Source organism: Jaculus jaculus, chromosome 7 (assembly GCF_020740685.1).
Source record: "Jaculus jaculus isolate mJacJac1 chromosome 7, mJacJac1.mat.Y.cur, whole genome shotgun sequence".
Taxonomy (NCBI): Eukaryota; Metazoa; Chordata; class Mammalia; order Rodentia; family Dipodidae; genus Jaculus; species Jaculus jaculus.
In genome coordinates, this window is record NC_059108.1 from 155,171,319 (window position 1) to 155,183,084 (window position 11,766).

General features: G+C 49.7%; 1 protein-coding gene across 3 annotated transcripts; it reads left to right on the plus strand.

Moving 5' to 3' along the window:
- Positions 1–1,592: 1,592 nt before the first annotated feature.
- Serpina10 (serpin family A member 10) lies at positions 1,593–11,248 on the plus strand. Of its 3 annotated transcripts, none has more exons than XM_045154890.1 (5): positions 1,593–1,620; positions 3,789–4,532; positions 6,708–6,981; positions 9,062–9,212; positions 10,898–11,248. In XM_045154890.1, the coding sequence occupies exons 2-5, from the start codon at positions 3,839–3,841 to the stop codon at positions 11,087–11,089; spliced, it is 1,311 nt and encodes a 436-aa protein (XP_045010825.1). In that variant the 5' UTR covers positions 1,593–1,620; positions 3,789–3,838; the 3' UTR covers positions 11,090–11,248. The 3 variants fall into 3 exon arrangements, with proteins under 3 accessions (XP_045010825.1, XP_045010826.1, XP_012805864.2); XM_045154891.1 differs by having other exon boundaries at positions 1,596–1,701; XM_012950410.2 differs by lacking the exon at positions 1,593–1,620 and adding an exon at positions 2,866–3,078.
- Positions 11,249–11,766: the final 518 nt, after the last annotated feature.

Below are 11,766 nucleotides of genomic sequence, written 5' to 3' on the forward strand. Positions count from 1 at the left end.
GCATGTCACTTACTGCATGTCACTTACTTGATTTGTAACATGCTCAAGTTGACAATAGGATTTAACTGTCATAACCCCTCAAGATTCAGGGAAGTTCAAGGAAGAGGGGCAGAAAGGATGTAGAAACAGAGGCTGGGTGGGAGGTTGTGAGACACCGTCTACTGGACTCGGCATGGCTGTTACGCTCACAGATTCTCGGGAGCTGTGGTTTCCCACACAAGACCAAGCCAAGCCACGCTTCACTGAGGATTCGGTAACAAACCTTCACCTCCCAGAGTAGCTCATGGCAGTTAATAGTTGCTGCGAGTCAGATTCATCAGCGGTGTAGCCGCTGTCAAGCTGTCCACTGCACAGTAAATAACCTTCTACCCATGATCATGCAACCTGACCCAGTGGATAAATGAAAAAAATAGATCATTTACATGTATTGAAATGTCGAATGTGGAAAAAAGTTAATATCAAAAAACAAGAATATAATTTAACCTTTATCTCTTCTATCATACTGTAGCAGAGCAAAGCTCTGCACATTACCACATCTTCCAAGGGAGATATGCTATAGTAGTAAGATATTAAAAGACACATTAGTGGGTTGGAGAGATGGCTCAATGGTTAAGGCGCCTGCCTGCAAAGCCTAACAACCCAAGTTCAATTCCCCAGTATCCACATAAAGCCAGATGCACACAATGGTGTATGTATCTGGAGTTTGTTTGCAGTGGCTTGAGCCCCTGAGGCACCATTCTCTCCCTTTCTCTCCCTCTCTCTCTCTCTCTCTCTTTCTCCCTCTTCAAATAAACAAAATATTTTTAAAAAATTATTAGCTGGGCGTGGTGGCACACGCCTTGGATCCCCGCACTTGGGAGGCAGAGGTAGGAAGATCACTGTAAGTTCGAGGCCACCCTGAAACTACATAGTGAATTCCAGGTCAGCCTGGGCTAGAGTGAGACCCTACCTTGAAAAAAACAAAACAACAACAACAAAACATTATTTTCTTACAATTTTCCTTTATTTTGCCTTCACATCATAGTGAGAAAATTATTGTTGTTTGTCAATTCTTGTGATAGGTTATACCAACTATAAGTTTCACCTTAAGGATTCTAAGAAACACACACAAAAACATTTCTGAAAACCTGATGAGTCTGAGAAGTTGTCGTGAAGCTCCCCTCCAGCGTTGACTCTGAGCACGTGGTTAGTCTTGACACTGGGATGTGCTACGCTTAGTGTGAAACAGGCTTTGCGTTGTAAGTGGTGATCTTCCCTACTGGTCTGACAGTGCTTGGAGATGAGAGAACACGTCTTACACACCCCAACACCACATGTTGTCCTACCCCTGTTGGGACCTCAAAAACAGCCATGAGCCGAAACCACACGGCAGGAGGGTGTCTCAGAGCCAGAGCCCCTCGTGAATTCCGGTCATGACTGGAGCCACAGGCGGAGCTAGAGAATCCCGGAAGCCTAGGTCCTCAGTTTTCCAGAAACCACCATCTCCCAGCAGGGTGTTAATCAGTAACAGTCCCAGAGGGAATCACACTTTGGAATAACAAATATTTGCTGAAGACTTTGGGTTACAAAGCTTGTTTTTCTCCTCTGAATGATCTTCCAGGCACCAGAGGTCCTATGCTGGTAAGAGCCGGTGGATGGCAGGGAGCCCTCTGGAATACCTAACTGTGATGGGGAGAGGAGAGGCTCTTGGTGGGCTCTAAGGTGGGTGGGGGCTGGTTACCCAGGGTCTTCTGGGGAACATCCAAACTGAGCTGGGTTTGGGATCAAAGGTATGTCTGCCACAGAGGAAGGAGAAGGCTAGGGGAAGGACTCTGAAAACTTGGTGTTTGCCTGCCTCCGCTCACTGCCCAGGAAAGCAAGCCTGGCACTCCCAGGCTGGGGAGCGGAGGGGGCTGAGTCCTACCATCACGCTCCGTATGGGAAGGTGTGCTCTCAGGAGAGCAGAGGGTGCCCTGCTCCAAGGAGTGCTCTGATTGTACATTCTGGATGGTTCCACTGACTAACAAAAGTCTGAAAGAGCAGATGGCAAAGCTCAGTAAGCAGGTGCAGGGACAGCCAGATGTCACAAGGCTGTCGTTCCACACACTGAAGAGGAGCTTGAGGAACAGTGAGATTTGGCATTCTGACATCGAGCTAGGGGGCTGTGACATGCAGAAGTAACAATGAACCTAAGAGAACCATACTGAGGGCTTAATTCGCAAAGTAGAACTAAATACTGTTACACACTTTTCCTGGTCAGCGCAGGCCGTTGTAGCAGACCAAAGACGAGGGGCTTAACAGACACGTATTTTCAGTTCTGGAGGTCTAAGGAGCAGCGGGTGTGGGGTGTGCTGAGAGCTCGGTTTCTGGTTTACAGACAGCTGTGTTCCTGCTGTGTCCTTCATGGAGAGGGGAAGGCCTGCTCTCTTGGGAAGACACTCATCCTAGCATCAGCCCCTCACCCTCCTGGCCTCATCTAACCCTAATTGCCTCCAAACTGCTTCGCCTCTGTTCTCCTGGCTTTGGAGACTAAGCCTCAATTATGAGCTTTGGAGGGATGGAGACATTTAATCCCCTTCAATAATGAAGGCATGAGACTGGGGACATTTGGTGCCTTGAAGGAAGGGCTGACCCAACTTTCACAGTCATGGGCTGACCTAACAAGCAGGGCCTTGTCACTGGGACTTGGAAGTATCCTTCAAACGGTAACATTGGAAACCCAGAAGGACAGGCAGGGCCATTCAGGGAAGGAAGAAGGCCCTGGATTCTTGGGGACTGCGTGGCAGCGAAGCGAGGGGAAGTTCACTGAGCTCTGGGGCTGGGCCTGGGTTTTAAGTGTCCTGCCTTACCGAAAAGCAGCCTCATCTCCACACGGCCTCAGAGGGCCCCAAGTGAGTGCGAGGGGCTCTGCTGATGGAGCTACCATGACCCCTGAAGCAGTGAAGCATTGCCCGTACCCACTGGCTTGGGTATCCTGTCCCAGCCAGGCCTTCCCCCAGGCCCAGGAAGAGTGGGGCGCTAGTGAATGGCTGAACACCAGGAACGTGATGGTGAGGGTGCGGAGAGTACAGAGAGGTGGAATGTTCAGGACAGCCAGAGGTGAGGAGTGAGGGGCTGGGGGGGGGGTAAGTGAGGCCCCCCAGGCTGTGTAACTGGAATAGCAGGAGCCAGCATGTCCTTGGGCTTGCTGTGAGGAGCAAAGAGACTATGATGTAAGTGGGTGGACCCGAGGTGTTGTGCCAAAAGAACCAGTTGTACCTCCTGCTGACATCTTGGGGGCTGCGGGTAGAGGAGGGGCTGAGGAACCACACAGGGCGGGGGGGGGGGGGATCTTCATCAGAAAAGCCACGTGAGGAAGCCTTCGTTTCCCATGCGGGTTATATCTTGGACTTCCAAATCCCGCACACACCAGGTCCTATGGCTCAGCAGGGAGGGGCTGCTTTATATGCAAAGGCCATGCCAGGAACAGACAGGGACATGGTTCAGGCGGCTGGCTCCTGTAGGGTCCTGCCCTGAGGCCCATCCCATTGTCTTAGTTATCTCCTGTCCCCAGGGAATATGGCTGTGTCTTGCCCCGTGAGAGGAAATAGAAGGAATGGAACTGGAATGAGAGACCACAAGCTGCCTGAGGTCCTAACAGGGGAAGGGATCTGGAGTTTTACTCTGAAGTTCCTGGCTGAATGAATGCAGCCCTTCTCTGCCCAGGTCTCCCCAGAGAAGTGGGTGGGGTGGCAGGAGAAACGCTTGCTTTGCACAGGGGAGGCATGTTATTAGATATTAAGACCACCTCTGTCCCTCTTTCTACCCAGGACATCTCACTGCCAAAGCAAAGCAGCTCTTGGCCTCTGCAGCTGACCACATGAGGGGGACTTTCATCCTCTTGCTTCCAGTTCTCCTGGCAGAGGTGTGGTTTGTGCCCAGTCTGACCCTCCTCAGCCATTCCCCAGAGGCCCAGGCAGAGCTGGAGGCGCCTCAGAACCAGACTTGGGAGCATGTATGGACTGCTCCCACTGAGGAAGAGGAGGAAGAGACCTGGCTGAGGGACAGCCAGGAGCTGCTCTCCAAGGAGACTTCAAACTTCGGGTTCAGCCTGCTACGGAAGATCTCCATGAGGCACGATGGCAACGTAGTCTTCTCGCCATTGGGCGTGTCTGTGGCCATGGGGCGCTTAATGCTGGGAGCCAAGGGGCAGACCAAAGCCCAGGTGGAGAGTGGACTCCACCTACAGGGCCTGAGCCAGACGGGGCCCCTAACTGTGCCAACGCTCTTCAAGAGGCTCAGAGGAACCCTCTCCAGCAACCAGGAGCTGTACCTCACCCAGGCAAGCTTTTCCTTCATTCACAAGGACTTTGACGTCCAAGAGGCCTACCTCAATGCCTCCAAGAGGTATTTTGATGCAGAGTGCGTGCCTACAAATTTTCGCAACGCCTCACAGGCCCAAGATCTCATGAACCATTACATTAACAAAGAAACTCAGGGGAAAATTCCCAAGCTCTTTGAGGAAATTAATCCTGAAACCAAGTTAATTCTTGTGGATTACCTCTTCTTCAAAGGTACTTTGATAACCTTCTGCCATCCCAAAGCCACAGGGCCCTGTCACTGTCTTCCCTTGTCTGTCTCTGGCCAGCGGACACCTGAGTGTGAAGGGGTACGTTCTGCACATGTGTCCTTGGGTTGTACACATCACAGCATGCACTGAGAAGGGTGGGTCCTTTCTCTGAGGCCTCCACCCTTGTCATCCCATTCAGCCTGTGGTCCTCTACGTCCCATGGCACTTCCACCCATCTTTCTACCTTGGGAATGAGAGGCATAGGGCGAGTCCACAAAAACATCATTATTTGAGAGATTGGAACTACATCTTTGCTTCTCAGTCTCTGTTCTTGTGACCTGGGGCAAGTGACAAAATCTCTTCCCTTAGACTTGTTTAAAACTTTAAAAATATTTTTTTGAGAGAGAAAGTATGGGCACCTAGGGGCCTCTAGCCACTATAAATGAACACCAAATGCATGTGCCACCTTGTGTATCTGGCTTCACATTGGTACTGAGGAATTGAACCTGGACTCTCTGGCTTTGCAGTCAAGTGCCTTAACCACTAAGCCATCTTTCCAGGCCTTTTTTAAACCCTTCCTGTTGGCAATCTTCATATATATACATAATGTATTTTGATAATAATCCCCTCTTCCCATTACTTTCTTATGCTCCACCTCCCCCATCCTGTTTCTACTGAATCTCTTCTTTCCAGCAGTTCTTCTATTTTGATGTCTTTTTTGTTGCCCTCCTCCATCATCCATGACAACATGTGGATGGGCCCAGTGTTATGCTGGTCTTGTGCCAGTAACCCAAGCCTTTGTGAGGTCAGGAATGCAAAGGCCACTGTGCCTGGAAGACAGCATTCCCAAGCACTCCTCCCCATCCTTTGGCTCTTACATTCCTATTTTGTAAAAAGTTTTAATTTATTTTTATTTATTTATTTCATTGTTCATGTTGAGAGAGAGGGAGAGAGAGAGAGGAAGAATAGACACGCCAGGGCCTTCAACCCCTGCGAACGAGCCGCAGGTGCAGGTGCCCCTCGTGCTCATGCGATATTGTGCGCTTGTGGAGCTGTGTGTCTGGCTGTGTGGGGCTGAGAGATGTGAACATGAGTTCTTACACTTCACAGGCAAGCGCTTAACCACTAAGCCATCTCTCCAGCCCAGCTCTTACATTCTTTTTGCCCCCTCTCCCACAGTGGCCGCTGAGTCTTGGGGGGGGGTTGGCAGAGATGTCTCATTTAGTGCTGAGCACTCAAGCATGTATTCTTGTCCTAGATTTTCTTTTCGAGGTGAGGCCTCACTGGAGCCCAGGCTGACCTGGCATGCAAGGGTCAGGAATTCCTACTTCTGCCTCCAGAGTGCTGGGATTACAGGGGTGCACCTCCACACCAGTTTGTCCTTAGAAGTCAGCAGGGACACTGCAACTTGCTAGAGTCAATACTCTTACAAGAGATAATGCGTAGAACAGGCCCAACTGCATGTGGCCTCTGCTCAACACCACATACGGAGGACAGGTTTTGTTTTCCTGATGGTCAACAGAGCAGGTAGGAGCAAGGCCACTGTCTCCTTTCCCAAGGGAGATGGCGGTCACGGTTAAAGAGGTTAGTCTCATCAGGGTCCCACAATGAATGGCAGAAGTCAAACACAAACAAGGGATCTTCTAGCTCTGCCTCCCTAGTGGGCGTAGGTGTATTGTGGACAGTGCTAGAGCTTAGAGAGCTACACCAGACTTAAAGACCCAGGTCTGAGGTCTCCTTCACAGGGGACCAAGCGATACCCCAGGCTAGATGCTGCGTGTCATGCACCCAGCCCTGGTGGCCACCCTGCTCCCAGAACCGCATGACACAGCAGATGAGCCAGGCATGCATTTGCACATGGGCATGGTTGGGCTAAGTGACAACCAGTGTTTCCCTCGTGCAGTCAGAGCCCGGCAGCCAGTGATGGAGAGGTGAAGAGTGTGTTTTGTTTAGGTCCAGAATGAGAACAAGGAAAGGGAGGAGACATGCCCTGACTTTGTGTGTGATTCCAACATGGGTCATGGGTACAGCTGAGTGTGGTCCTGAGGGGATTTACATCCGCTAATGGAATGCCTCTTCTTGGGGGAGAGCAGGCAGAGCAGGCTCCCCCGGACACTTGAGCAAGACCAGTGCACTTTCTAGGCCATTTTCTGTATGTGTTCTTTTCTGACTTATCCAGGGAAATGGCTGACCCCGTTTGACCCTTTCTTCACTGAGAACGACATCTTCCACCTGGACAAGTACAGGGCAGTTAAGGTGCCCATGATGTACAGGGTAGGCAACTTCGCCTCTACCTTTGACAAGAATTTTCGTTGTCACGTCCTCAAACTGCCTTATCGAGGAAATGCCACCATGCTAGTGGTCCTTATGGAGAGAACGGGTGACTACCTGGCCCTGGAGGACTACCTGACCACAGACCTAGTGGAGACGTGGCTCCAGAACATGAAAACCAGGTAAGACGCTTCCCCTTCCACCGACTCCGCCTGCCCAGCCTGGTGAGGGCTCTGCTTTATCCAGCGCCCTGCAGCTGACTGCATCTCCCTCGGGGAGCACCTGCCCTGCTTCCCACTCTGCCCTCAGCATCAACCCCAGTGCCTGATTTGCTCATTCATTTACTCAGCAAGTCCTTACAAAGTTTTTCCCACTGAGACACAATGCCAGGGGGGTACTGATGAGCGAATGAAGGGAGACAACACCACAGGAAGAGGACAGGGCACATCAGCAGGTGCAGACTGAGGTCAAAGGAGGCAAGCCACATGGCTCCCTCTGGGGACAGGAGTGTGAGGCTGAAGGGGGACCGTTCTGGGGCAGAGTATGGCCAGTGTCTCTGAGGAACAGCAAGACAGCTGCTGTGGCTGTAGCCATCACAGTTAAGACCAGACACAAGCCACTCAGGACTTCACCTGGCAAGCTCAGAAAGATGTGGGCTTTGTCTGAGGGTCACGGGAAACCATGGAGCATTCTGAGTCAAGGCCCAACAAGGTCTGATCAAAGGGTCACACACATTCCTGTGTTTAGAGCCCCTGAGGAAGGACAACAGTGAGGAACCCACATGAGGGTACCACGGAAGTCCAGATGTCACTGTTGGGTGGTGGCAGTAGAGGTGGCAAGAAATGGTCAAACTCTGGAGTGAGTTGGCTGATGGATTGAGGGCATGGTGAGGGATACAGAGGAGACAGGGAGACAGGGAGACATCAGTCAAAGGTGATTACAAAGGTTTTGGCCTCAGTATCTGGGAGGAGAGATTTGCCATTTACTGAGATGGGGAAGCATGAGAGAGGAACAGGTCTGAGAGTGGCTCTGCCTACTGAGTCCTGTCCTTCCAAAGCTGCTGCCCGTGAGCCAAGCTATCAGTTTCTGCTTCATTATTCTGCCTTCATTTCCTCCCAAATCTTGAACACCTAGCAAAGGACTCAGGCCTAAGCCCTAACAAATGTTTGTTAACTAACTTTGTGAATTAATCTTCAGGCCACTGTAGCAGTTACCTTCTCATTGCTGGGACAAAACCTCCAACCAGAAGCAGCTTTGGGGAGGAAAGTGTTTATTTCAGGCCTACAGTTTCAAGGGGAAGTTTCACCACGGTGGAGAAATTATGGTTACCAGCTCACATCTTCATACTTTGGCAAAGGAAAGTGAGAAAACAGCAAGAGTGAGACAGCTCTGAACACCCCCGTGGGCTGGACTAACAAACCCCAAGCAAAGGCCCAGCCTAGTGATGCACCTTCTTCAGCAAGGCTTCTTCAGCGGTGAACTATGTAGGAAGCTTAATCACAAACACTTGAGGCTGTGGCGGACATTTCACATTCAAACCACCACAGACATATCATGTCCTCAGTTTATGCTCCAGCCCGAGAGCCTGACTCAACTATGCAACCAGGAGAGAAGGAAGAGCTAGTGAGCCGGGGGCGGGGGGTTGTATTTATGAAGTCCCCTCCACATCCAGACACAGTTCAAGGTATGACTCTGTGAAGTCGACATTAGTACTTCGGGCTACCCTCCCACAGAAGAAAAAAGTTAGAACTTAAGATTAACTTAGTACCACTTAGTAGTTTGCATGCTTTTTATTTCTCAGCCACAACACTTATCTTTCTAAACATCATACTTTCAGAGAACTCCAGTATGGAAAAGAGATCCCAGAGACTCCCTGGCTCAGATGCCAGGGTTGTTGCCCTCGTATGCCCAGCTCCAGACCGCTAGGCTTCTCGTGGAAACACCCTGCAGTGGGTGCTGGGCTGGGAACAGCACTCTCCAGGAGTCGTCAGGGATTCAGGAAGCAGCTAGAGGGTTGGCCAGGGTGTTTTGGAGCTGAGACACTGGTTCACTGAAGCTGACGTGGTCGAACTGCCTAAGCCATAGGTGTTGTCTCTGAGATAGACCGTTATGAAAGAATCACAAGTGCTACATGTTAATTGAACAACTCATTAACGGAAATAACCGTAGAGGAAGCTAAATGGAAAAGGAAATGTATCCTTTTCAGTATCCACCAGCCGTGACCTCTTCCACACTTTATCATCATCTGTCCTTGTTCCACAGGAAAATGGAAGTTTTCTTTCCCAAGTTCAAGCTGGACCAGAAGTACGAGATGCACCAGCTGCTCAAGCAAATGGGGGTCCGGAGAGTCTTCTCGCCCTCGGCTGACCTCAGCGGACTCTCAGCCAAGGCAAGAAATCTTCAGGCATCCAAGGTAAGCCAGGGGCTGTGCTGAGGACCCCAGTCCTCAGCATGCAATACCACAAAAAAGAATAGCCAACAAATATTCTGCAAACCACGCAATAATTTTGATTAAATGCCTAGCTATAGGAGAGAATTTAAATTCTAATAACTTGAAATAGCATCCAAGTTGTGTGTTCTAAGAAGTTCAAACCATGTTACTCAAACACTTTCAACTAGGTCCTCAGCAGCAGGGCTCTCTCTCCAAGAAGACACTTGCCCCTGATATGGCTGGTTTCTGATCTGTCATCCTCCCTGCGGAATACTGAATAAACTCATAAAATTGCACCACCTTTAGGCTGTGACTCCCGAACATCATGTGGCCACCCTCTCATCCCTTGTGGTGGACAGCCTATCCTCTCTATTATTATCTCTATAGAACACTCGCTGGTTCTCTCCATATCCCCTCCCTCTCTCATACATCCAGGCAGGAAATTGATCCCTGTCTTGAAAATCAGCGGTCTACAAATGGCTAATTACCTTATAGTGTCTTGGCTTGGTAAGCTCCCCTAACTCATGACTTTTGGTCCTACTTCTACCTCTGAAACTACCACAAACAGCTTTAGCTAACTTCCATACTGCTGTGCACATACTCTGGGCTGTTCATTTCTGAACTGAGCTGGTGCCTCCTAGAAGGTGCTTTTTGAACTGCACAGACCCACTGAGTCCTTTGGCCTCCTTCTGTCCAGCAAAGCAGGAGCAGGGTATGGTTAGTCTTCCGTGGCAGCTCACACAGCCTCCCCTCAGCCAATCAGTGTTTCTCCAGGCTTTTCCAATAGCTCTGTGCATTGTGGAGAACTGGTTGGCATGTCTGGCCTGTGTTCACACATGTCCAAATGACAGCCACATCTCAGAACATTCTTATTTGACCATGGGGTGTGATTCACAATTTCTCATACAGTAGTAATTTTCAATTCCAAGTGAGATTATAACTAGTATCCACTTGGGCTGGAGAGATGGCTTAGCAGTTAAGGCACTTGCCTGCAAAGCCAAAGGACCAAGATTTGATTCCCCAGGACCCATGTAAGCCAGATGCACAAGGTGGCGCATGAGTCTAGAGTTTGTTTGCAATGGCTAGAGGCGCCTGTTCTCACTTTTTCCCCCTCCCTCCCTCCCTCCCCCCTGCATCTTTCTATCTCTTAAATAAATAAAATTTAAAATATTAAATTTTTTTTTCTTTAAACAAAACTAGTATCCACTTATAGATTGAGTAGGGTAACCTAAGGACAGGCAACCAGACTCCAGGGAACATTTTATTGACCCTAAGACTTGCCCCAGAGAACCCCTCAGAGCATAGCCAGGCAGCTCCAAGCATCTGCTAGGGGGCACTAGCTCAGTCCAGAGTCAACAGCACTAAGTACATGTTCAATCAATATTTATTAGATGCCTGTATGCAACAGTCTACTGGCTAGCTAGCCTCCCGGGCTCCAAGCCAGAACACTTCATAGAGTCCATACAAGTTCACATGCCTCCAGGTATTGTTCAGATTTCTGGGCGGTCCCTGCTGCAATGTGACTCGTCTCTTACACAAATGGACCCATCAGCACTAAACCCCAGGAGCGGGGCCAGGTGGGCAAGAATATATGAAGATTTTCAAATCTCAGTCAGTTCGCTCTCTACCACCACACAAGTGGTCTTCGACATCATTTGCTTTTCTAGGTCTTACATCACTCAGTGATTGAAGTGGATGAAAAAGGAACTGAGGCGGTGGCAGGGATGCTGTCAGAGATTGTGGCTTATTCCATGCCTCCCATTGTCAAAGTCGACCGGCCGTTTCACTTCATGATCTACGAGGAGACCTCCAGGATGCTCCTGTTTCTGGGCAGGGTGGTGAACCCAACGGCACTGTGACTGAGACATGCATCAGCTCTCAGCGACAGCGGGGCTGGGCTGGGCTGGAGGGGCCTGAGGCACAGGGTGGTGGTGCTGAATGCGTCCCGTCCCCGTAGCCAGCCAGCGTAGCTGTTCTCTCATTAACACAAACATTAAAGTGATACACATTTAAGGAGACGTCTGCAATCCATGTGGCATTTTACACCTGACCTAACAGCCTTTGATGACTCGACACTAGCTGGATGGGATATTTTCTCTGTTGATCACATGCCTGGGCAGTAAGGATAGTAGCTCAGAATGCTTTTACAGGGCAAAGCCTGTGGGGGAGCCGTGCACACTGTCCTTCAGTCCTGCTTCTCTCTTTCTACTTCTTTCTCATCAGGGAAAGTGTTTTCTGTATGTCTACCCTAGAAATATTTCTTTTTAAAATATTTTTTTAAAAATATTTATTCTTACATGTAAGAGCCGAAGGAAGGTTAGGACTTCTTACAATGTGTTCCTCCAGACATAAAATGGCCTGGATGTCCATGACCTCACAGTGCCTGACACTACCTACACAAGACCATCATAAGAGGAGGAAAAGATCATGACATCAAAATAAAAGAGAGACTGATTGAGATGGGAAGTGGATATGATGGAGAGTGGAGTTTCAAAGGGGAAAGTGGGGGGAAGGGTATTGCCATGGGATATTTTTT